We start from the raw sequence: 26921 nt of genomic DNA, 5'->3' as shown, positions 1-26921 counted from the left end.
ACAATAAGATTTAAAAGTTCATCATTAATCCCATAGCCCAAGAGAGATTCCGGTGAATTCCCCCAGCGTTCTATGGTCTTACGGACAGGCTTAGGCTCTCCTACTTAAAGACACTAAAAGACAAATGATTTAATTTGAAGTCTGCTGAACTTTACAATATTTAATAAGGCTTATGGAAGTAATTAGTTGTTTGGATCAATAGTCTATTGAATTTTTGATTATCTGTTGAAAGAAACTAAGAGTGGAAGGTTTCTTTCTGGTTCTCATTCACTTGGGGAAATTGGGAATGTCTTTATGGACACGTACGCGCTGCATCGCTTCGTACGGCTGTTTGTTACCTTAACCTCCCCCGGCACAGGCAACTGCTTCAGCTCAAGTTGTGCTTTCGGGGGCAGGGGGGAGGCTGGAGGTTACTGCTCCCACCGCTTCTCAAAGCCGTTTGAGCAGCTGCTGAATGACGTAGCAAAGGTGGAAAGTCGAGGGGTCAGAAACGTTGCAGGCGATGTCCCACTTCCAAGCCCCGCCAGATTGTTCTCTGCGATGGCTTCAGGGCATCTCCTTCGGCGTGCGGCTCCTCATAACACCGTCAGGAATATTTTATACCCCAGAAAACTCATGGCCACCTGTCTCTGCCCTGCCTGCCATCCGTTCCTCTGCACGGTGGGCATCGATAGTAACAAATGACACCCAACTGCTTGCTGGGTGCTCTGTGGGTCTCTTGATGGCGGCTGAAGGTCGGTGGTTGCCCTTCTGTCTCCTGGGGGGGAGCAGAGACGGAGAGAGCCCAAGCCTGACGGGGCTGGGGCTCTTTGCTGGAAAGAATTTGGTAAAAGAATAAGCTGTTTATACAAGTGGAGGGAAGTCGTTCTTGCGTGTTTAGATGCCTTACGTGTTACCTGGAATCCAGCAAAGCCCCCCACGCCGCTGAGGAAACAGCAGGCTGCGGTGAGGAGAGCTGGGGAATCTGAACTTCCCAGGGGCAGGGAAGGGGATTTGCCCTCCAGCCAGTTCCGCGCCTCGGGGGCGGCCGAGGCTATTAGCGTTTGGCAATGGCTAAAGCCAGAACTCTTTAACTCTCAAATAATACGACACTAAAATGGGAAAGTACGTGTAATATCGCTAAGATCTGTGAGAAATGTGGAATGTTCTGGCGATCTGTATCTTCGCAGTTCACAGGTGAAAGTGATGATGTTATACACTGTTAATTAAATAGTTTTATCAGAAAATTCAGTATACCTTCCCTTCTCTTATATATCCATTCTTGCTTCCTTTCCGAGCATATTTTCATGCAATTAGGCGTGTATCTGATGTGGATTTGCACAAAACTGGATACTTCTAAGGAGCTGAAATTTCGGCTCTAATATTAACAAAACACGGCGAGTGCCAGCGGTACGCTCGCGCTGGCAGCAGAACCAGCTGTCGTACCTCGTGTAGTAAGGACAGGAAACGTGCAGCAAGGCTGCAATGAAAAACCACCTTCTTCCTGTTTTGCTGGTCCTGTATTGCTGTGAAAGGGGTGTCAGAGAGATGTCGATCCATCACAGGGGTATCTTGGAACTCTTAAGAAGGTGGACATAGTAAGTCCCTGGGCCCTGATGGGATGTACTGATGGGAATGCTGAAGGAACTGGTATTTTGAGGCCACTCTCAACTGTCTTTGAGTGATCACAGGGACTGGGAGAGGTTCCTGAGGGCTGGCACAGAACTGGGATGAGTGGCTGATATGCCAGAGGGTTCCTAGAAGCCTCTAGGATGGGATGGCTTTGGAATGTAAGAGCAGTAAGAAGCGGTAAAAGGATAATTAGGATTTCTGAAACTGAAATTAAAGGATAGTTGAACATCTTGCGTTGGCTTATTCCTGAAGTAGCATAAAATGCACTTTGAGATGACAAGAACTTGAGATTCTCATCCTCTTTCTTTTCCTTTGGCCAGACTCAAAGAGGAGGCTTTTTATTGATCATGTTAAGGTCTGCCTGACTCTTGAGAGACAATCGGATAAATCTGCTTGGGGTGAATAAATGAATTTTGAGTACATTGATATTTCTGTAATCTTCTCTCTTAAAAAAAAAAAAAAAGGCAAGCAGTTCGGGGATGTATGTGTATATATTAGATAAATTGAGCTGCTTGCTGCTATTTTGGAATTCATAGGTAATAAAGCGCAAAGTTTAAGCTGAAGTGTGGTACTAAGATGCCTCCTGATGTAAGCTTGCTTGTGAAGGATTTTGAGCTGGTATAAAATTACTGTATGCGTTCATGTTTTCCCCCAAGCCTAGATTTAATACATATGGGTAAGTAGTGGTTTTTTAATTTATTTTTTTTTTAAATTGTTGTTAGATGTTTCCATGAGCGTTGATGGATTTATAGCTCACTATCTTGCAAAACAAAGGTTTGCAACCATGAGTGTGCCTTGTGTCATAAGGCTTATCTGCCTGTCGTGCTCCTCCCTTGGTTAGAGAAACCTTTTGGTTTGGAGGATGAAGTGGGGCAAACTCACTGCCTTTGATCTCTTGGGAGACACGCGGTGCTGCTGGAGAGACTGTCGGTGACAGACCAAAATGATGTGATTTGCTGTAAAGTGACAAGCCCCAAATTCAGCGCTCTCAGCTCTGCTGAGGCCCACGCTGCAGGAGCCTACCTAAAGGACACAGGGCTTGGCCTAGCCAGTATCCACGACGTGTTTGTTAGTGCAGTTAATAGCAATAGAATCACAGGCTTGCCCAGGTTGGAAGGGACCTTTCAGATCGTGGAGCCCAACCATCAACCCAACGCTGACAAAAACCATCACTACACCATATCTCTAAGCACTATGTCTACTCCTCTTTTAAATCCCTCCAGGGGTGGCGACTCCACCACTGCCCCGGGCAGCCTCTTCCAATGCTTGACAGCCCTTTCCGGGAAGAAATTGTTTCCGATATCCATCCTAAATCTCCCCTGGTGCAACTTGAGGCCATTTCCCCTTGTCCCATGGCCTGTTCCTTGGGAGAAGAGCCTGACCCCCCTTGGCTGCCCCCTCCTTTCAGGGAGCTGTAGAGAGCGAGAAGGTCTCCAATATTGCAAACTATTTCTACTGTACAATTTAATCATTCTCTCTTTTATTTTTTTTTCTCCATAAAAATAGAAATAATGTTTTGGAGGAGGTTTATTTGTCCTAGTAGGGAAAAGTGTTGTGACGTTTCTGGAGGCCCGTACCCAGTAATGCCTGCTTGCCTCCCAGCTGTGAACATACAGATTGCCTTCCCCTCCCTCCGCTCACACCCGAGCTAATTTTCCAGCCTTGTCAAATGGCAGCAGAAATTACTGGCTATCGCTACTTTATCAGGCTCGGCTGACAGGGCTAGATTGGAACAGAAACACGCTGTGACTGAGGCTTGTTGCTGTAAATTGAGTATTTTGACGTGCTAAGACAATTACTATGTAAATCTGCACCAGAAAGTGTTTTGTCCTGGTGGCTTTGCGGAGGGGCTTGTTGGAAGCTGAGCGCCCGGTGGGTGCTGCAGTTCCTTTAATCGAGGGACAGAAAAGGTCAGATCTCAAAAAGCAGCTCAGTGAAGACTGTGTGTTGACAAAGCCAGTGGAAAAATTTAAAAAAGATTGCAGATCTTTCTGTTTTGCTCTCACTTTCTCTAGTCCTTCCTCTAAGAGAGGAAAATTGGAGATGGGCTGCTCCTACGATCCAGTAAGTGCCGTGGTGGGCTGCTCCCTGCCTCCTGAACACAGCCGAGGGCCGTCTGCAAGACACCGAACTCCTCCAGTGCTATTATCTACCCGAAAGGGCAGTGACCGAGGTGTTGATGTGCCGGGAGGCCCCAAGCCTGGTAACTGGCCAAGGCATTGCCACTGGCGTCCCTTAATGCGCATGAAATATCGCTGCTGTTCCACCCGCGGGGTCAAGCAAAGCGCTGCTGTTATGGACTGGCTCTTGCTGCAAAGTGCCTGCACCGGCGCCAGCCCCGCTCTCCTCTCCGTCGCGTTAGAAGCCCATTTTCTCGCGTTTGCTCTTCTGCAGAGGCAGTGGATTTCTGCCTGTTTCTGTTAACAGAGAAGTTGTAAAGATGGAGAATTTTGCAGTTCTGCATCTTTTCTTAAGCTAGCATGACGTCTTAGGGCTCTTTTTCCCTACTTATAAACTCATGAGGGAATTAAACAGAACTATCCCTCAAAGTGAAGGGATGCTGGTCTTTATTTCTGCCCGGCAGAGTAGGTGAACCTGCAAAATAGGATCGTAATCGTCTTCGGGCTCTCAGGAGCGAGTACCAGAGCGGTGTCATTGTAACTCCTGTTCGCCACCTCTCTCTCTGTGCCTGGTCCGCACTTCAACTTGTGTTTTATTAGTGCCTGCTGCAGATAGCTTCCATCCGTAATTCTGTGATGGTTTTCTTTTTCTTCCTCAGGCAGGCTAGGATTTCAGGAATAGAGGAGCTTCTTGTTATTCTTTAACCTTCTAAAAGTCTTCCTGCGACTTTGAAGCTGACTCTAAGAGTGTTTTGTTCAGAAACTCGGTTTTGATTCTTGCTTCAACCCAGCAGATTTCTGTGTCTCAAAGGAATAATCAGTATAAAGTGTTTTAAAGCGAGTTAAAGGGTGTATCATTTTTATGAATAAGCCTTGAGCTCCTGGAGCCAGATGGGATAACAAACTGTGGGAATGTGCCAAATAAAAAGCTGGTAGAAAGTTCCACTTTGTCAGTTATGTTTATTTAACGTTTTTCACTATACAAATAATTTGCAATAAATTCTACCTTGGCTTTTTGTAAAGAACTTTGATTTCGTAGTGACTCTGTGTCAGACATGTGTGATAAACGGTTTGTGCAGCTTCCCGAGTTCCCTTTGTCAAAACAGTAATGAACAAAATCTTGAATCATAAACATAATTAGTGCTTAGTAATGGATCTGTTGATGGAAGGGAGAGAGGAAGGAGATTCTTTGGCCAGAGATAGTGAAGAGGTACTCACTGATTTGAAAATAACTTGGGGGGAAAAAAAAAATAATACAAAAAAAAATTGTAATTTTGAATCAGCTCATTCCCTGGTAGGGAGGTCACTTAAAATTCTCATCTTAAAGTATCTAAAGGACAAATTTGTTGATCTAGTGGTAGTCTTTGATAAGACATATCAAATATTAAGTTCTGAAATATCTTGGAAAGAAGGAAGAGATTGATCAAGGATAGCAGTTTTTGAAAGTGTAATTCAAGGTTTGTAACTTGAATCATGATGATAATCTTGAAAATGTCATCGTATCTGATTCATCAGCAAATTCATTGTTTGCTGCCAGGTTTTTTTGTACGTACATACACAAGTGTTTGTGTCCATAAGATATGTTTCTGGCGAAGTCCAAATTGTGAAGGTGTTTCCGAATTCTGAGGGTTTGTACGAGGGAAACGCGTAGCGCCCCTCACACGTTCTCCTCTTCTCCACTGGCTTTGTTCCGAGCACTAATGGGGTAACCTCGGTGAGAGAACACTTACCCGCAGGGTGACACTGTCGTGGCTGTCTCCCGAGGGATTTCTACCAAGATGTTTGTGTATCACTTGCAGACTTAACTCGGAAATTATTCTGAGATTTAAAGAGTTTATTAAATAATAACTTGCAGAAATCTATTAACATTTATGCTAAGAATTTGCCATTCTTGTAACCTTAGCTACTGAGCCTGTTACTCAGCATTGTTCCACAAATAAGTGTGCTGCGCTTCAATATGTGATGTTTAAATGCAAGAAAAGGCACATCTTTAGGAAAGCGTCTGTAGTACTTTATTAAGGTCAACTGTAGTATTAATCACAGAATCACAGAATCTTCATGGCTGGAAAGGACCCTTAAGATCATCGAGTCCAACCAAACAGCCTACAATCTCTGCCACTAGAGCATGCCCTGAAGTGCCACATCTGGACGTTCCTTAAACACCTCTAGGGATGGTGACTCAACCCCCTCCCTGGGCAAGCTGTTCCAGTGCCTGACCACTCTTTCAGTAAAGTAATTCCTCCTAATGTCTAACCTAAACCTCCCCTGCCCCAGCTTCAGACCATTTCCTCTGGTCCTGTCATTATTCCCCTGGGAGAAGAGGCCAACAAGGTTAATTCTATTAAGGTTAAGCAGGAAATACTTATGCTCAGTAGGAGTGATTATATTTTTTTTTATTATTATTTTTTAGGTTCAATTGTCAGATTCCTCTCCCCCTTGAACTGTAGTCCTGCCGTGAGTCCTAGATACGTATGGTTGTTTCTTCACCCCCTCCCAACTTGTTGATTCAGGAATCTAAACGCTGCGCATCTGAAATAAATGCCCTTGCTTTCTGAGGTCTTAAAATAATCTCTTTTGATGGCAGCCCCTTTTCATTTTGAAAACTACAGCCAAAGACTAGTTATTATTTGACTGAACCCTGTCTGAAAAGTTCTGCATTTTTAAGGGTCTAGAGCAAGTACATGGTTTAAAAATACAAAAATTTGAACTGAGCGCTTTCTTTAAATTTAAGAAAAAGTCCACCTAAAGAACACAACGGGCTCCTTACCTCCAGCAATTGAACTTACAGGCACCTGTACCTCAAGTACAGCTTGAGAGTTTCTGAGCAAAAGGAATGACTGACTGAACGCTACCTCAAACATTAAGAATTCCACTGGGCTATTTGGTTATCTGAGGAAACACAAGTATGGAGGTAAGGATGAAAGTGAGGAAAAAACGTAATGAAAACAGTGGAATATCTGTCAAATAATGTGCTTTTAGCATCCTTAAATATTTATCCCCTTATCAGTATGGGCACGGTGGTGAGTACGCGTGCGCAGCCAGGGCTGGCTCCTGAGAAGGCTTTCATGGGAATTACTGTGATCAAAGCTGAAGCGAAAAATCAGTTTGGTGCAGTCATTCCGGGTAGAGTGGTTTAGTTCTCTGCCCTCAATCCCATACGGAAAACTATCAAACTTCCTGGCGGGTTTTTCATCTGAGGTGTGTGCGCTTACACTAACGTACGCCTCGTTCAAAGGAGCCATTGGACACCGTACACGGAGCCCAGTTATCCGAGTCAAATGAGCAGTCTCCGTCTTCGTTTGCCACTCAAATTAATCTTGTTACTGCAAAACTCTCATGAGTTATTTTAAAAGTTAATCCAGATGAAAATACCACTAGGGCAAAAACCAGTCCTGATGGAAACAAACTAAAAATAGCAAATAATAACCCTAGTATTAAAAATTATTTTGAAAGACCTAGTAGTTGCATGCTTTTTGCAATTCCCCACTGGCTTTTCGTTGTTTTTCTTTTTTAATTCCTTAATCAGAATATGATGTGATACTAAAGCTCTACAGTAATTAATTTGCCTTTATCGGTTGCACTATGACTTGATAATGAAAGGGATAGCGTAAAGTAATGTTAATTGGCATCCACTGTGTTACAGTCTCCTCTGTATTGAGGTAGATCTTGGAGCAAACCCCTACCGCACCGAAACTGTTTGGACTGCCCGTCTCTCTGTCGTAAAGCTGCTAGCCTTTTCTGAATATTCATTGTTCCATTTATTTCCAGGTCTCTTTCTCCAGCACTTCTCCTTTCCACGGTAAAGCTTGCTTTATTTTTTATTTTAATAAATTTTGTTAAGATTGCATTCTTCAGGAAATATGAAAGCCTCTTGGATTATAATTTCTCATTTCTGTAGAGAATCCAGAATCTCACTTTTGACACACTCATTCCCCAGCGTAGTTAAGCTATTAACCAGATCAATTTTAGGGCACAGACCTACTGAAATCAGGGTCTGTATTTTGCTTAGGAATGCTTAACACTGTTATCATGTTAGGATTGTTTTGCTGAGAGCAAAAAAGCATGTAGGCTTGGAAGTATGACTTCATGGTGGCTGAAAAATGAAATAGTTATTTATTAAGAGGTATGTTAGGGCCTTGGAACCAGCATAAATAATAAAGCAAGGCTGGTTTGAAGCTATGATCAAGCTTTATGTCAGCACCTCTCCAGATGCACTCAGCGGAATTTTTGATAATGAACTAGTGTTGAAAGAACACTTCTAGAAATCTTCGATGCTGATGCAAAATTGTTGAGTTAATGGTAAAAGTATCTTTCCAGTACCTTATCTGATAACTTCGCTGATGCTTCCTGGCTTTAAACATCACTCTCATCAGTAAAATACAGATGAATTGAAATATTAGGTAACATAGATCTATGTATGTCAAGCTTTATGGATTTATATCAGTTACTGTTGCATATAAAAACTGTTATCTTTTCTGCCTAGTACATGAGTCATACATCTACCTGGTTTATCCTGTGTTGTAGGCACCATTAATAAATTTAAATGTAATAATTTATGTTTATGTAAATTATAGTTTATGACTATGGACTTCGGTCTGACCTGGCGATGTGGTAACTAGGTCTTTGTTGAAGGCAGAAAGACCTGGTGGCTATTTCGGAGATAAGCAATGGCTTAAAGAAGCGGTGTCTGTGCTTCCAAGTAGCATCTCGCAGGCAGCCAGGGCATGTGGCGTCTCTTCTGAGATGCAGGATACAGAGAACCGCGCTGACGGAGTCTGGACAGATGCTGCACGCGTATATGGCTCTTCTCTTGGTAGATCCAGTGTCTCAGCGGTGATGTCTGACTGCATCTTCGCTGCAGTTCAGGGCCTTTCTGAGCGTTACAGCTATCCGTCAGGCCTGCCCCGCAGCCCGTCACGGCACCGAGCCACTGCGCGCTGCCGTGGGTACCGCTGAATACAGCTTCCGATGGAATGGTTTCTGTGTTACGCCTCGTAAAACATCGTGACGCTCTGTTACAGTTAGTCTCGTGTCGGAGAGCAAGGGGCTGAAAACGAGCAGAATTGAATGTGATGAAGAAAGGCAAGTCAGCCGCTGCTATGAAACCTAATGGACGGTCTTAACTATAGAGGGGGATGATGTTTAAGGTTCCATTTCTATGAATTTGAGAATATGACCAGCTTTTTTGAGAAAAGTAGGAAAAGGGCCTTTTGGTGGTTCCTGGCGCTCTCTAGAAATCAGTTCACGTGTGGCCGGGTACCTTTGCAATGACTCAAAGTAACAGTAAACACAACCGAGGACCAAAGGTCAAAACGTAGGCTGGCTTCCTCTTCTGTCTGCTAGGCATGGCTCTCTTCTAGGGCCGGTAGGGCCATCCGTTCTGTAGGAAGAATGAAATAGTTTTAAACTAAGTCCATTGATGTTGTTTCTGTTTCTCATTGCTTAGAATATGCAATTAAGCTGAAATAATTGATGAGAATATGAAATATTGAAGTGGATATGAAATGACCTTCCCCCTCTGTATACACTTAAGGTTAAATTATTGACCATGCAAATACAGAAATTTCAGTAGAAGCCCTTACAAAAGGCATACTCTTATACAGGAGGGGTGACATTTAAAAAGAAACAACGTTCTAATGTATTTGGGTCTTTTGGGTGTTATCTTTTTGCCCCCTTATCCTTCAGAAATTGTAGTCTGACACGGGGGGTTCTCTGGCTTGGTTTTGCCTGGTGTTTTTGTTTTAAAATCATACTGGGCCTTAAAAATGCTAAAGAAGAATCGTGCTTTCAGGAATAGCGTAAGAATTACCTGGCTGTATAACAGTTGGGTTTGTTCTAGTCCAGGAAGCATCACTGTTGGCGCACAGCTGGCAGCAGTGGGTGGTGGGTTTGGGAGCTGGCTTTCTTCATTTGCCAGCTGAAGCAGCTACGGACTAGTACTGGGCCTCCTTTGTTGTACTTCTTCCTACAGAGAAGAAAAAATTTTTACTTAATGCTGTTGCTGCAGTGGATATTTTTTTTTTTTTTCTTCCCAAAACGTTAGAATACATACTTAGCCTTTTCTGTCACTGGGTAGTGAGCAGTGTTTTCCCCGAACTTCCCGTCCTTGCAAAGCAGCTCTCCTTTTTCCAGAGTGCCCGCGTGTTCTACCAGCGAGCTGCTTGTTAGAAAGTTTCCAAAAGTATTATTTTTGCAAATCGCTTGTCATCAAACTCATTGTTGCCATGTTTTGGGAAAAAAATGTCTTAATTACAAATTTAAATCTTATTTTTTAGGAAAGCATCCAAAAACTTGATTGTTTGTTCACAAGTACATAACAGTTTGTATTTTGCAAATACAACTGTATGAGCTATGGGTTTTCAGTATTTCTGTGGAAGATTTCTTCAATGTGGTCGCCGTACAAGAAACGGGTAAATATTGATTTCTAAGCGAGGCTTATAAAGTGGAAATGCAAACTAAGCTGCAAATGTATGTAAATCAACGTTATAACCTACAGCAGTATCTGATACGCACAGTCACTCCTTCTGGAAGACAGCAAAGATGTCTCTGCGGTTTTAATGCCCGGGAGTGGCAGGTCGAAGCTTTTTTCCTTTTCTTGTTGTTGTTGTTGCTTTTGTTTGTTTATCGCAGAGCTGTTGTGATTCTGCTTGCGGGGATGCCGTTACCAGGGTGGGACTCTCCTGGGCAGCGCGGAGTCACGCGGCTCCTTTGTCCCCGCAGCCGAGTGACACGCCAACAGCGGGAGTGTGCCCCTTCCCCACCTTTTCAGTAAAACGTGGAAGATGAGATCCTGTCGGTTCCAGTAACATAAACATTATTCATGAAATGTTCTCGGCTATTAGGGGAAACTGAATTGCAAGGCCGTTATTTCTTTTTAAAGAATGGGGTTTTGCTCAAACGCGTGAAGTCAAGAGTGAAACGGGAAGGTCGAGCACTGACATTGCATGGGTGCTGCTCACGGTGCAGGGCTTTCCTTTCAAAAATGAAAGGTAGTTTATATTTTCTTGCTTGTATCACTCTGCATCTTCAGAGTTGTGTGGTGGTTTATCTCTAATAGCAGCAATTATTTTGGCTGCCTGGATGTGAAGTCGGAGTTGTACTTGGGGATGTCCGTGGCTTGCGTACGGTGAGCACGCGTCAGCCAGGAGAGTGGGGAATTGTTTTCTGGACTTCGTCTGCTTTTACGAAGTTTGTCTGCTATGCACAAAAAAGCATCACTTCAGACTTTCTTTTGCTTCATATTATGTTTCAGAATTCTTTCTGATAAGAGGATTTGTCTTCTGGAAATAATGTTGTTGAAGACCTGTCCGCTGTCATTTTGCAGGAAAAAGCTTCTAGTGAAGGATGAGAGCCTAATTCCAGTCAGCGTACTTAAGTTTTGTCGTTGTTCAGATTTATTGTATGTTGTAAGCGATATAAATATTTTAAATGAACTAGGTTCATGTGAAAGTACTGGTTGATTACACTGTTGGATTTCACGCCAGAAACCCTGATGGTTGAATGGCCCAAATGGACGGCAGCACTTGCCAACCCAGACGTTTCAGTCCGCTTATACGGTTATTTTCTTCTCTCCCCAGCTGTAAGCACAAGGTGTACTTGGAAAAGCTACCAAACACTAGCATAATTATCCCGTTCCATAACGAAGGCTGGACTTCGCTCTTGCGGACAATACACAGTATTATCAACCGCACGCCAGACAGCCTGATCGCGGAGATCATTCTCGTGGATGACTTCAGCGACAGAGGTGAGGCCCGGCCGGGTTCGCTCGCGCTGGAGACGTGTGTCGCGGTGTGGTCCCTACGGAGCCAGGGGCAGCGGAACGCGAGGGGGGAACCTGCTGGCCCACAAGTGCTCTGTGACTCTTAGCTGGGATAAACCTCTGCAAGTGGCTTTTGGTTTACTTTGCGTGAATACTGAAACTCCTGTCAAAGGGAGGAGACCGGGAACTGTTCATTGGCCTCTATTAATATGGTATTTGGAATATATCATTCCTGAAATTCTGCAGTTTTAGTGTTTCAGCATCTTTTCCGTTGGCTTCGCTTTTACTCAGAAATCCTGTGAACTTTGACCATTCTGGATGCAACTCATTAGATTTTAACCGTGGAATTTTATTCGAGTTAGACGACTTCATATAGTGGTACAAAGCAGCGGTACAGAGAAATGAGACTCTCTTGAAGGGACGGTGAAAAACTGCTTTAGAATAGTTCATCAAGGTTTACGTCATGTGTGTATAGTGGGACTGAGCAAACTGCAATCGCTTAATGATCTCTGCCATCGTTACTTCTTGAATGCAACGTGAGAAGTGAATGCTCTGAAGTTCCTTAAAATGAAATTTAATGATTTCTTAGGAAAAATTCATCCCTAACAATGATATGGAACTGGGAAATAGTTTTTTTTTTTCTTTCAAATTTCTGTATGTCTCCTAGGGCTTCAAGAATGAAGAGCTCTGAGGCTTTTGGCATTTGGGGGGTTTTTTGGTTGTTTTTGGTGAAACATGAGTTCCTGGTGCGTGCGTGAGCCTGGTTCTGAGCAGGCTGATGGGCAGGGAGCGAGGATTGTGCTCTTTGCTGCTGTTTCGGGTAAAACCTTTGTCTCGGCTGGGGACTCACAGGAGCCCATTTCTGACCCGCTCTCGTGAGAAGCGCCTGGGAGAAGGAGAGGAATGTTAGTAGAGCTGCAGTGGAATCACTTTTGGAAGGTTTTTAACTTGACGTTTCAGGGGTTAGAGAGATTAATGCTGCACACATCCGTCTTACCCTCTCATATCTGCTGCTTTAGCTGCAATATGTCCTTTGATGAACTACCTCTCCATTTGTAATGCAATTTAAGTGAAATTGTAAAGCGAGTACAGTTCCGGCTATTCCGTGTTTATAAAATCTAGATCCTGGATGGAAGGTTTCAAAACAAGCAGTGTAAAGGAGCACAGCAATTTTCCTGCAGGCTAACAATTTCCTAGGACTAAACAACTTACGGGGAAGTCTCCAAGTCGGTTTTATGAGGTGTCTGACAAGTAAAAATGCTTCTTATACTGAGAGCAGCTACTGAGGCTATGCCTGATCAATACGGGGATGCTGTAGCACTTCTTGTAGTGAAGATCGTACTGACTATTGCTGATATACTCTTAAGCTTTTTAAAACATTAACACGTTTATCTACTTCTCAGTTATTAGAGAAAGAATTAATGCCAGTAAACAAGGAATATTGTAACTTCTGTTGCTCTCTTTTGCCTGCCCTAACTTAGGTTCTGCTGCTGGCCGAAAGTATTTGGGTTTATGTATGAACTGTAGCATTGATTTCTATACACTACAGAAATCTCCCAAATCTTCTTAATTTCCAGTTGTATAAACACATCTAACTCTTCAGTGGAACAGTTTTCAGCTGGAAGAAGTTGTTCACGTAGCATGGAAATGCTTAACGTAAGCGACTGGTTTGAAAATCTGAGAGAAACCTATTAAGAAGACTTGTATGGAGCTGGGCCTGGAACTTTTGTTCCATTAGGAAGATCTACTTACCTGGCTTTTGTTGTTATTAAAATGAAGATTAGCGATGTGGTTTTGAATGGCTGCCGGTTCTGAACTGGCGCCTGTTGGGTAGCAATACCTGGTGCTGCGTGTTTTGAGAAGAGGCGTCTCTGCTCCGAATTCAGTAACGGTGAATTTCAACTCGGGTGAATCACTTTGGCACATGTGAAGCAGGTCTAATTCTCGTATTTGTGATCCTCCAAACTGTACTGAACTGGGGCTGCATCGTGTTTTCTTGTGCCCTTTTTTCTTTTTCATGAAATGGCCACGCGTAATACACTGGGTTATTTTCTGTTGAAAAACCGCTGACTGATATCCATCCCCCTCCCCTCCCAGTTCTTAAAACAATCTTTTGAAAATGAATGGATAGACGCCTTGTTTATTGTTATTAGTCCTTCACTCCTTAGTTGATTTTTCCTAAACTGATGAGAGGAATAAAGCGACGTGAAAGACACTGAAGACAGATTAGGTGAAAAAGTAACGCTAAGCGTGTTGAGTTGTTGTCAGGCTGATCGAACGGTGGCCGGCACAGCCGACTGCAGTGTCGGGATTAGTGGTAAATCTGTGTCCCTTTTCTCGGCCTGTAACTTCTTCGTGAAGCTTCCTAGGTCAAAAAGCTGACAAATGGCTATTTCTTGTGAAATCAGTTATATGCTATTTAAGTAATATTATGTGCACTATACTTGTTCCACAACTTTGTACTGTAAAGAGAGAGTTTTGTGCCGGGTACCTAAACACCATTTGTAGGTAGTTGAAAGGGACGATGGGGTATTTCAGTAGCACTGTTATTTTAAAAGTACTGATTAAATGGCGAATGTTTTTCTCTAGGGTGTTCTACTCATCAAAGTTTGCCTCTTTACAAGAGTCTCAGAAGTTGTTAGGAAAAGCCAGTCCCTGTTAGAAATAGAGGAGATGAGAAAAACTAGAAACTTGAAAGGGGTGTAAAAGATGGATGAAAATGCTGGAGCTTTTTGTTTTCTTAGCTAACGTGAATATAAATACTGAAATGCACATAAAGAGCTTTTGATAACAGATGATGAGAATGTTTTAGCGCAGAGCCGGGTACCCAGCAGTTTGCTGCTTTGTCTGCAAAACTGCTTGTGTGCCTTCCCTTTACTCATCTGCACTCCTCCAGCTTTTGAGATCAAACCCCAAAACTTCAGATAGTTCATGCATAATATTCACAATAAATTATGACATTTAGATGTTATAAAAGTGAAAGGACAGCTGCACCCTTTTAAATATCAATGTAATGCAGACTAGAGGCTTGGTATTAAGAAGAGGGAGTAAGCAAATGTTATGAAATTTGGAAGTGCAATATTTGGTCATGGACAAATTTAATATAAAAATAAAATACGAAAAACCTACATGAAGAGAAAAAATGATCTGTGACAATCAGAAGGAAATGTAGATTTAAATGTGTGTACCCAAAGTTGCAAAATGTCTTTGTTCACTTCATTTTTAGGGAGTTCGTATACTTAAAAATGATGGACTGTGAGAGAGACGATGAATCGAATTGGCAGAATTATTTCCAACTCTTTGTTTCAACAAAAGCAATGTGTGTTTATATGGTTTACATCTGGGTACGCACAGATGGCCAAATGGTGGTGCAGTGGTAAGAAGAACAGGAGCTGCATCTGGAGGTCAGGGGAAAGAGAGTTCTGCAGAGAGACGCTGTGGCTGAACAAGCCCTGTGCAAGAGGCACCAGCGTTAGCCTTCCCCTTGGCGTCCCTTGGGAAGCTGTTGATGGGGGAAGTGGCTATGCTGTGCGCGGCCAGTTCTTCACTGGAAGCTTCCATGGAATTCTTAGAACTCGGTTCTAGCTCCAAGTAAGGTAGCTTTTCAACAAAAGCTTAATGGTGTACGTCCCTTTGCGTACCAAGGTACGTGGAGGAGTCCTGACTTTGTGGTGGGTTTGGGGTTGTGAATTATTCCAGCGCGTGGCTGATGCGAGCCCCGTACCGCAGAGCCGCTGGAGAGCAAAGACCCGTCAGGTCAGGAGGTGGCCCCTGGGGTGGTGAAGGACCACTTCCAGGTGGAGGGACCGGCGCTGTGTGCGGTGGCTCTGCAGTGGCTCCTATGTCCCTCTGGCACCCTGAGCCCGCTGCCCGGGGAAACCAGCCCTGGGCAAAGTGGCTTTCTTTTCCGAGGGCGTTTTGAAAATGGGGGTGGGTGGGTGGGTTTATTTTTGGTGTTTTGGGGGCTGGGGTGTTTGTGTTTGCTCTGAAGTTCCAGGCTGTTGGCAGACAGATCGCTGCAAACACGGCAAGAAGCAGAATGTGGGCAACGGCTTTGGGGGAAAGGAGAGAAAGGCAAAAGGCAGGAGGTCTGCACTGGTTCGGCCGTGGAACAGCTCGCATTTACAAAGGCGTACTTAAGATTCTAATTAATGTTTTAAAACTTTGGGGGAACATAGACTTGCATAATTAATTAGTTAAACAATGCATGTCGGTTGCCAACACATGATCGGTTTGTACACAAACCTTTATTCCTTTTGTGTTTTAATGACTTTATTAGCATGGTCGGGCCTGTGAACTGGTACTGACACAGCATGTGCCCGCGTGTGTCAAACTGACCCGCCGAGCGTTTCCGCTTCACCCCACGGCGCTCTAACTGCTACAGCACCGATTGTGAGGAAAAAATAAACAATGCACGACCAACAATGAGTTTATGAGCAGCAACAATTATCTGGCAGGTTTTTAGTTTGCAAAAAAATCCATCAGACTTGCCAAGGGGAAAAAAAAATAATTGGAAATCTCATCAGCCAGCTGCTTCTTGCCGGACAGAGCTAGTTTCTGTCACTGGCAGTGAGCTGGCGTTTTGGTGGAAAATGCCAAACTGGGCACTTTTCCTTCATGTTGATGAGCCAGCCCCTTCTCCTTTTGGCTTCTCTTATCTTCTCCCGTCTCCGTCCCCTCGCTTGGCTCTCCCCTGCGCCGCTGCTCGTTGGAGTGTCGCGGTCCCAGCTCGGGTGGCGGTGTGCCGTGCCAGGCTCCGCACAGCCCAGACCGGTCACCCGCGAGCAGCGGGGAGCGCGCGGGGCTGGACTGGGTTGGTTCTGTGCGAACGCGGAGGAAGATCTGATCTACGGCCCGGTTACCCTGACAGCCTGCCATTTTGGCCTTATAGAAGTTGTTGATTTTATTTTTTTTTTTAAAAAAAACTGTAGTTCTGTAAATTATATTAGTGCTATTATATAATACCGGCAGGGTAAGGGAGTTTGTGCCAAAAGCAAAGAGCTCTCGGAGCAGCAGATTGCAGCGCTTCCCACTCAAGAAATACATGCTATTTGTTGCATGAAGATGAAATTCCCTGTATTTTGCTTGCAGACAGCTAGTTTATGTAACGTGCCACTTGTGATTTCAATTTATGAATGCTTGGCTTCAGATCATGGCGGGATATAACTTTTCTGATGAAATGAAAGTGAAGGCTATATTGTATGAGTGACTGTCTTGTCATGGGAGACCTCAGCTACAGACAGCAATTCTCTGATATGGTGAAAGCTCATTTCTCCAAAAATTGCCATTGTCAAAACATACAACACTTAAAGAAAATTGGAAGAGGATGTTGTAATACTGTGAAAGTCAACCTCTGCCAAAGAAAATGCTTCTAAAGCTGTCCCTCTCCTTAAGTTTAGGAGCCTGTTTCTCAAGATGGTGTTTAATTGCTCCATGACTTTTCTTTTAAGATGAGCTCTTTAAAGTTACACGAGTGATTTGTTTTTCTTAAATATTATTTTTCCGCATTTTTATACCAGAGACTGTACTTTTGTACTGAGATGTCTGCCCATCCCTGAAAACTGACCACCCTTCTCTTCCACAAAGCGTGTGCCCGTGGAGATGGGGGCACCAACCGGAGCGTGTCCAACCAGGACCACGCTGAACGCCTCCGAAGGGGCGCGTGGGCACAGCTCCCAGGGGCTCTTCCGGAGCCATGGAGCACAAGGAATGGGGATTATCAACTGGGAATGGGAAGGTGCTGGGGTTGCCTCCTGGTGCTCGCTGTGGCCCAAGGGGCTACGGCCAGGAAATCATTCTGTGACATGCCTTTCCTTTGAGTCGAACGCGTAGAACTAAAAGGCGTTTGGTAGGAAAAGTGGGAACCTGGACAAGACGTGTCGGAAGCGGGAGCGGAGCCCTGGCTGCCATCGGGGGGCATGTGTGGAGAGGCAGCGGTGGCGGATGGAGGGCTGAGGACCGTGGCTGCTCTTGATGGCAAGTTAACAGCGGCCTGACTGCGTACGGCTTCTCAGAAAGCTGAGGAACAAACTTTTATAAATACAGAAACATAATTCTATGCAAGTAATTTTATGGCAATGTTTTGTGACAAATCACTGGATTTGTATTTGATGGTGAGGGGTTTTGCTTTGGTCCTTCTGCTGTTGTTTCCATGCTGTGATGGTGTGGGATATTGGGAATTGCTTGTGTGATTAGAATATCCTTCTGCGACAGAAAGGAAACAAAAACCGTGGGAGGAAAAAGGCAGGAGCATCTCTAAACACGGGGCGTTCCAAGAGCCCAACTGCTGCCGTGTGAGGTTAATGAGCTGGGGCGAATGCCGTGCTCATGAGACCGGACGGCTGCTGGAACTGCCACTGGCTTGGCGCTCGCTCTGGGATGACGTTATACAGCATAAATATCTGCCACGGGAGAGCTGTGCGGATGTGACTCTGCTGCCTGCATAAGATCTCCCGTGGCTGGAAGCTTATCCAGTAGGAAAACCTTCGGAAATGCCCTGCTGTACAGCAGGATAGACGGTATCAAGTGTTGAGAGTTAAAAAGGAACGGGATAAGGGTGCACAGAAATCTCTTGCCTTGACTGAGTACTCAACTGAAATAATTCCGTTGAAAAAATAAGGCTAATTCTGTTTTAGCTTTACAGATGAAAACAGTTTGTTAGTGCTGTAGTATGCGTCCGTCAGTATTGACACCAGCGCGCTGAAGTCAGGCTGACTTCAATATCCAGCGCTCCCCTGGAGAGCACGAGTCATCCGGAGCAGAGCACAGAGATCCGCTCCGTGTCGAAACGGCTGAGAATGAAAATGAAACTAAGCCACGAAGACTGAATTTGGAGCACGCTGACTCCAGTAGAAGGCATGAGGAGCTGCATTATCTCTTTCATCACTGTATTTTGTGTACCACGTTGGCGAGAGCGTTCAGAGCCAGCCAGTGTTATACCAGCCCCAAAATCCAAGGGGGGTGTTAGAACTTTCTGAAGCAAACTCCTGGGTATTGGTAATAAAAAGAAATGTCAGGTCGGAAAATGAGTGTTAATAGAAGTCCTTGGATAAGGCTTGGTACTTGACTTAGTGCTGAAATATTTGAAATGGTCGGTTTTGGTTTTGTTATGCTTGGGTTTTTTTGGTGGTGTTTTTTTTTTTTTTTACTAAGAAGAAACTGGCAGTGTCTGAAACTGTAATGAAAATGGCAATTAAACAAGCGTATGCTTTTGCAAATAGAATTTTATTATTCCTCCCCTGCTCCTTTCTAGGTTTACCCAAAATACAGCTCTGCCAGAGCAGTTCCTGGTGGAAAGCGTTGTGATATCGGTAGGGAGGGGTTCGCTGCGGTAGGTTTGCAATCCCAGAAAGTGCTGGGCAGGTTCTTGCCGTCTTTTAAAGTAGCCGGAGCCCGGGGATCCCGGAAGGGACCGTCAGGGAGAGGTCTGGTCTGTGGTGTGAGCTGCCCTGCTGTGAAGGATGGGATGGAAGAGCGCTCTGTGTCCACCATCCTTGTCTCCTTGAAGTACCTGCCCTTGGGGGAGATCACGGGCAGGAGGAGGGGGCTGAGAACAAGAGGCGCCATCGGTTAGCCCGGCCCGGTTTGTGCCTCTCAATCTGGGAGGGATTAAGGAGCTGTTGGCACTAAGGCTCCTCGGTCACCCTGCCAGTTACAGCGTCTTCTCGCAGTAGACACGGTACCTAAACAGAGGACTTGTAAGTGAATCGGTGTTTGGGATGACTTTCAGATGACACAGATGCTGACACCCAAGGTGCCTGAAAGCTGTAAATGTGAGAGTGCCAACACGGCAACCTCAAAACCCTTGTCAAGCGAAGTGTGCTGTCATTAACCGTGGTGTCGGCAGGACTAGAGCCAACACGCAGACGCCACGTGGAAGAAGGGCGGTGTGAACGCCCACACCTACGAGGTCTGTAGCTGAGTCGTCACCCCCGGCACACACAGCCTCACCGGCTGGGCAGCTACTGCTGCAGGCCAGCAGCTACCCAAAGGTGAAGACAGATGCTTTCTACCCCCTACAGAGTTTGCGGTGGATTTTCCCCCTGCTTAACATAAAATCCTGGGACCCAGAGTGATCCCAGCAGCTCCAGCTGTGCTGTTCGTATCGCTGGCAGGGTAAGCAAACCTTTATGGGAGCAGAGTTTAATGCAGCAGAACTTCGAAGTGATGTTGACCTTAACGTTAGCGTGTTAGTGCTTTGTGTGCACTACACCACAAAAACTATGAGACTGACCCTCATGTTAGGGTTAAAAGTTAAGTCTTGTTATCCAAAGTTGATTAAACAATACATCACTGTATTTAAAAGGAGATTTTTTTTTTTAAAAAAAGAGAAAAATAAAAGGCCAAATAGAAAATGAAACAAATTAAATTTCAAGATGTCCATACTGACTAGAGATCTGACTAAACACAGGATTTACATTTTTATATTTGGGGTATTAAGCTATAAAATGCCTTATTAATTTCCTCTGTAATCCCCTCATACAGATGTTATTTGACTTTTTTTAAACTTGGACTTGCTTCTGGTCAGAATAAAGTACTGTCAGTGTAACAAGTACAATTGGAAAGATATCCAAGCATGGGCTGGAATAAACTGATTTGAATCAGTGACGCTGTTTTCTGTTCCTCACTGTCTGTTCACAATTTTGATTATTTAGTATTATGACTTCAGGGGCCTTCAGTCTGGAATTAGAGAGTACAGGCTTTTGCCTTCAGCTCCTTGCTGTACCCTGCAAGAGCATGCTGTTCCCGAAGGATTCGGACAGGGCATAATTCTTTGCCAAGGAAAAGAGAGGGTCGGGGAGGCTGAGGAGAGTTCAGCTCTGAGTAATGGCCATCTTGAAGGCGTCTGCAGCCCTCCTCCCAACGCCGTTCGCTTGCTGGACTGAAAGAGTATTGTCACGTTGTGAGAAAGGGAGAGGTGGGAAGAACTTCAAGTAATTGCAGTTGGGCACGTGGCTGCTGTGGGGAGAGTTCGGAGTACCCCCCGTCCCACGGCTGCCTGCCCGCGGGTAACTCGTGCACCTCGGCTGTGAAAATGAAACCAGCCGTGCAACACGGAAACAAATCTTTACTTTGAGCATAGTTCCCCGAGTTGGGTAAATAGATAAGCAGTTCCACTTCTGAGCACTTGTGGAGTTGGGAATACGATGGCTGTATCTCCACAACTCCGTGCCCACGGCCCTCCCTGGCTCTCCCGCCCCGCCGTGCTGCTGGCCCGCGTCCCGCTGGGGACAGTGCGGGGCCGGGAGCTTCTGAGAGACAGCCAAGGTGGCGGCAGTGGAGTGGGCACCCTGCGCTTGGTGGATGGTGTCCTCTGCGTCTCGACTTCTGGAAGCCTTTACGCCATACTCGTATGGAGCGTCGGTCACAAGAATATCTGAAGTAGATTCTGAAACAAATCAGTATATGCACTCTGAGTAATCTTGAAATAGAATAACATATTTATTCATGTAGTAAATTAATTACATTCTAGTTTTGTGTTCTTTTTTTGTGTCTTCTACTATGCATCTCAGCTTTGATTTACATTTCTTTAAGGTTAAATTGAATTATTGCTGTAATTAAATTATCTTAGAATTCTTGATGTGGAACACTCAAATTTGATCTCATAAATAGGAAAGAAAATTTCTAAACCTGAGTAAACATTGGTTTCTACCTTGGCTTTTCTCTCAAACATCAGCTGTTTACTTTCCACTCGAAAAAGCATTATTATATTGCAGTGATACATTACACAACTTGACAAGAGAGTTGAACAATTAGCCCATGGTTACCTTCTTCAGCTATCGTAATTAATGAACTATGGAGAAGATGTACATTAGTCGCTGAAAAATTGGAAAAGACGTAGTCCTTACACACTTCCCTACATTCCTTCCTCCCTTTCAGTGTTATAAGTTTCAAGAAAATTCTTCTTTTTTAATTTTTTTTTTTTTAAATGTCAATGTTGATGCTGTGCATTAGGTGATCTAGGGAATCTCGTCAGCACTTAGCCGTTCTCAGCGAGTACTCCAAAAGCATTACTTCCACAAGCTCAGTGCGGGGTGCGGTGGAGGTGTTCGTTAACTCTTACACCTCTGGGTGCTCTGGCTCCCGACTGAAGGGTTTGGCGTGGAAGCCTGTCGTCAGGTGCTGCTCTTACGTGTGCAGGGCTTCAGCCCGGTCCCAAACTTTACTATCAGAGGCACACGCGTCTGTTGCCTCGGACCTCTCGCGCACGGTCCCCCTGAACCGGCGGCGGTTTCGGTTCTGGGTGGCTGTTACCGGGTGTCGGGAGCCCGAGCTCTCCCGTAGCGCTGCCTCTCGTCAGCTCGCCAGCCGCCTCTTGCCCTCCTGTCGACGGGAAGGGTTCTTGCCAGACGTGAGTTGTCTCCTATTTAGAAGCTTTCTTTCAGTTTAAAACTGGAATTTATTCATGATCTCTTTCATACCCGACTGTTGTTTAGATGTTCTCTTTACTTTAAATAACTCATTACCTTCTCCTTGTGCACAGAAAGGGCGAGCGGCTTTCTCTTTTCAAAGTTAAATGCAGTTTAATAAGGCGTGACAAGCTTTCGAATGAACATCCTGGTAGTCTTTCTGACGATGGTAGTTTGTTACAGTCAGGGCTGTCTTAATTGCAACGTTCGAGTTCACCTAAGTAGACTTTCAAAATGTATTTCCCTTTTTCTGAACGCAGACTTTCAAGTAGGCTTATGCTCACCGTGCAAAACGGAGGCACGCTTGGAAGAGCTGGCAGCAGCCGTGTGCGTGCCGTGAGTTAGGCTTTATGGGTCTAAAGAAGATAACTTGAGAAGAGCTTTGACGTTATTTTACCACGTTATAGATGTTCAGTGGTTTGGTTTGTCCTCCTCCCCACCCCGTTTGCAAACCGTGCATAGGCCTGAGATCTTCCAGCGTTATTCCAAATGTATTGCCAGCATTGTAAATGAGCTGTTCGTTCCCTCTTCGTTCGCTGGGACCAAACTTGCCGTAGAGGTGAGAAATGGCGGTGGGTGGTATAAGGAAACGCGAGATAACCAAAGCAGGGGATTGTCGTCGTCACGTGTACGAGCATTTTAAGCGCCGGGGTGCGGTAGTGACACGCTGTGTTGGGCTGCCAAGGCACCCCGACTGCACAGGAGCTCTAATAATTTCTCGGGGAGGTGGCTGGGAGAATGGCGATTTGGTTGCTAATTATATGCATTTTTTCCCAAACTAAATGCTGCTCTTTTCTAGCCTGCTTCTTATATGTAGGATTCCTAGCGAGTGTTTAATTTTCAAATCTTAACAGGACCTACAGAAAGAAAGAATCCTGTAATGCGTTTAGCAATTGAATGCCTTCGAGGCTTTATACGTGAGGAACAAAGGTTGGTCCTGTCCTATTAATCTGGTAACCCTGACAAAATCAGAAATGTTTTAAGAGCTCTAATAGCTGTTCTGACCTTGCTTCAGACACAGAGTAAAACAGAAAGTAATTTCGCTTTCCATTAAAGCTCTGGTATATTCTATTTCTGTCAAAACAAACAAATAAAAAAAGCCTAGAGAATATTTTCCGTGAGTATTAAGAGCTGCGATTCATTTGTATTCATTTAATCTCGATGCTCTTCTGTTGAGATAACACAATACGTAATTTGACAGCATTTGTTTCTGATGATTCTTTCCTGGCTAATGGCAAGCAGTTCCACCATCATCTGTATTTATTGAATTTATTTATCCTGCATAAATGAAGGCCCTGTTGCCAAAAGCATCTCTCTTGTTTAGTGTTGTGTGTGTTTATGCAGATTTTTATTTTGTGCAGTCAGAAATCAGAAGTGTACTTATGCGTGTTTGCTCATCGCTCCGTGCGTCTCGGGTGCCTCACAGGAGGCATTAATGACGTATGGAATTGTCTAGTTACAAATCGTCTTGTGCGAAAATACAATTATAACTTTGATTAGCTTGAAAAGGAATATTTTGTTGCCCTCAGAAATCACTATCCAGACATTTCCATCAACTTTGGGGGCTTTTCTGTATGTGCTGTTTTCCCAAATTGAGCTCCTGCATCTTTCGGGCAGATGGGCAATTTTATGAAGCTTATAAATGGCTGAACGCTTTAATGGATCTGTCACGCACAGTTTGTTCTTTAAACGTTGCTGATTTGCGAACAACACTTTAATAACTTGTATCTAGCAATTATAAAGGATTTATTTTAATAGGACTGGGTCAGATCGGGCTTTCCAAATTAGAAGAAGTCCCACGCACAGCGGAAGATTTTGGTGAAGAAGGGAGTGCCAGAAGCAAGATGGTCTGGTACGTGCCACGGGCTTTGGAGCATTGCCCTCCGCCTGCCCAAGCTACAGAGAGAAAATATTGTAGAAAATAGTGTCGTTTTTATAGTATTATTCTTCTTTTTATTTTTTTCCCTTTTATCCTGCTGTATGCTTTTGCGCTGTTCGAGTACAGGCGTTGCGTTGTCAGCGTCGCAGGGCTGCTGCGTAATTCCACCGAGACACAGAGCTCTCAGAGGCGAACAAATCTCTCGGTTGGATTTATGGTCAGTGGCTTGGCGGCCTTTTGTTCGCCTGCTGCGGGAACCCCTGGATCTGCCCTCCCCACCCACAAACTCAAGAAATAAGCATGAGGACAGGCGCTTCAAACGGTACGGAAAATCCCAGCCCTTTGGAACAGGTGGTTGTGGGGGGGTTTGGGTGACGGAGAGAACACTCACTGTTACACCCGTAAAACGTACGGCAAATCCCTGCGTGGCGTCGGAGGATGCAGAGCTCCAGTCCCCGCTGGTCTGGGCTTTGGGAACTGGAGGCAGCGTTGCTGTTCTCGGAGGGCTGGGGGCTTGTTGCTCCATCAGGATACCTTTCTGCAGTATTTTCTAGCTCTGAAAAAAATAATCAGAGGGAACGCACAATACTAATTTGCAGGCAAAATGTTGATTCTTTACAAGGCAGCTAGTAACCTTGAACAGGCAGGAACCTCTCGCCAAATCTGGGGAGGTGTCTGAGGGCTCTTTCCCCCCCATTTGAAGGGCAGCGCACCCCAGTTAGGAAACAGTTGACATCCTTCGTAAAGGTGCAGTTTGTGCACAGCTATCAAAATAGCAGACTTGTTGCTTTAGATTTGGCAGCATATATGTGAGTGTGCTGTCTTACTCCATTTCTGCCTCTCTTAATTGCCGAAGAGACACAAATTCATTGTCTTTAGGTGTTTGGAGGTGTGGAAGCCCTTTGAAAGGAGCCCTCCTACCCCTCAGGGGTTTTTCTGCTCTCCTCTGGCTGTACCGACTGGAGTGGTTGCCTGCTCAGCCCGGGATTTTGTTGTAAGAAGTGTAGGATTTGATTGCTGGTGCTTTCCTTTAAGGGTTTCTAAATGTTCTGATCAACTAATTAATTATCATTGTCTGTAGGGAATGTGGCCTGTACAGCGGCTGGAGGAGAAGGGGGTGTTACAAGAGCAGGGAACCTCTCTGGGTGTTGCATCTATCCAGTAATCTTAAACGCCCAAATACCATTGAAGTCTTCTTTCTGATAAAAGTGACATTATCTACGTATTCCATTTTAAAAAGCCACATAACACATTATCCTCCAGATTGGACATAAGCATTGATGGAGAAGGCGAGTTAATAAGACATAAGATTTCCCACTTGCACTGGTGTGTACGTACAATCCTAGAATTGCCCGGGTTGGAAGGGACCTTTCAGATCATCGAGTCCAACCATCAGCCCAACCCTGCCCAAACCCCCACTACCCCGTGTCCCTCAGCACCACGTCTGCCCGGCTTTGAAATCCCTCCAGGGATGGCGACTCCACCACTGCCCTGGGCAGCCTCTTCCAATGCTTGACAGCCCTTTCCATGAAGAAATTGTTCCCAATATCCATCCTAACCCTCCCCTGGTGCAACTTGAGGCTGTTTCCCCTTGTCCCATGGCCTGTTCCTTGGGAGAAGAGCCCGACCCCCCCTGGCTACCCCCTCCTTTCAGGGAGCTGTAGAGAGCGAGGAGGTCTCCCCTCAGCCTCCTCTTCTCCAGGCTGAACCCCCCCAGCTCCCTCAGCCGCTCCTCACCAGACTTGTGCTCCAGACCCCTCACCAGCTCCGTTGCCCTTCTCTGGACACGCTCCAGCCCCTCAGTGTCTGTCTTGTGGTGAGGGGCCCAAAACTGGGCACAGCCCTCGAGGTGGGGCCTCACCAGTGCCCAGTCCAGGGGTCGGTCACTGCCCCAGCCCTGCTGGCCACGCGTGTAGTAGTTGGTTCTGCTGCAGCTCCGCAGAGCGGGTGAGAGCGACGTTCCTTTCCTTTCGCAGCGATTTCTGCAGTTGTGGTACGGTATCTTTAGGCAAAAAGGAAAGATGCTCCTGTTTAAGGCAACTTCGTAAATATTCTAACTTCGTAAAGTTTCTTTTTAAAAATACATAATGCAATTCTAACAGAAAGTGATGGTGCTTCACACCATGCTTCAAGTACAAAGGATTTAGATGAGAATTGAAAACCATTTCTCAAGGGTCTTAGTCCCAGAGTCTGTTCCATAAAGTAGTCCCAGGTGTGTAGAAGAACGCGAGAGGATGTGCCAAGGAATGGCGTGGCGCTGAAGTGGGGCTGCGTTAGCGCTGCGCAGTAACTCAGGACAGACGGTGCTCTCGTCCTGCTCGAGTGGTTCACCAGGCAGCGTTTAACTGAGGAGAGCAGCGGTAGATTTTGCTAATAAATGGAAGAATTAAAATAATCCAAACTTATACTTGAGTCTAAGACTATCGCTGTCCTGGAATGCATTTGAAAAGACTAACTGAAGTGCTTGCTTCCGATGTGCAAACCTTCTGTTTTTCTGTTGGCAGTTTGATCTTAATTAGAGGAAACAGATTTTGTGCTACAAACTGTAATAACACATGAAAACGGCATCGAAGTGTGCTACAGGACGAAATGTGTGCATCTGGGCAGTGTTATTAACAGAACCTTGACCACCCTCTTTGCCGTGCCCCCTGTTTTTCCCTGGGAGTGAGTGCCAGTCTGGCCGCCAGCGGTGAGTGTTGGGCACCGCACCTGAAACCAACCGGCTGGTGCCTCGTACGCGCCAGCCCTTCGGTTTTGCTAGTGTGTGCTGTAGGACAGCGAGGCACACCTCGAAGGCCGCTGATGAGGGTTACTTTTGAACTGAGTGATTTACTTCTGTAGAGGCTTGTAGGTGTTGCCGGCTGAGGTAACTTAACTGGATTTAGAACTTCAACAAGAACTGTGAGCTAATTTCTTCCCCGTGCTCATGTCCCTGGCTTTTTTATTTGGTGTTGAGCTGGGGGGGTTTTTGGTTGTGTGGTTTGACTTTTGTGTTGTGGTTTGGTGTTTTTGTCTGTTTCAACTTTGTTTCCTTCCTAGAATGGGAAACTTATGCTGCATCTGCCAGCATTTTATATGCTCTAAAACATTTTATATGTCCAAACATTTTATATGTTCTAAAATGACTTGATTATGAATGCCAG

At 45.0% G+C, this 26921-nt stretch overlaps 1 protein-coding gene across 3 annotated transcripts in view; it reads left to right on the top strand.

Moving 5' to 3' along the window:
- GALNTL6 (polypeptide N-acetylgalactosaminyltransferase like 6) overlaps positions 1-26921 on the top strand; it is a 459205-nt gene that overhangs the window by 195791 nt on the left and 236493 nt on the right. For all 3 annotated transcript variants that reach the window (XM_074588461.1, XM_074588460.1, XM_074588462.1), the window contains exon 4: positions 11309-11475. In XM_074588461.1, the coding sequence (XP_074444562.1) occupies positions 11309-11475 (167 nt within the window). The remainder of the gene's footprint in view (positions 1-11308; positions 11476-26921) is intronic.

This window comes from Larus michahellis, chromosome 5 (genome assembly GCF_964199755.1).
Source record: "Larus michahellis chromosome 5, bLarMic1.1, whole genome shotgun sequence".
In the NCBI taxonomy this organism is placed as follows: Eukaryota; Metazoa; Chordata; class Aves; order Charadriiformes; family Laridae; genus Larus; species Larus michahellis.
The sequence above is the reverse complement of the archived record's forward strand: the minus strand, read 5'-3'. Positions and strand labels throughout refer to the sequence as shown.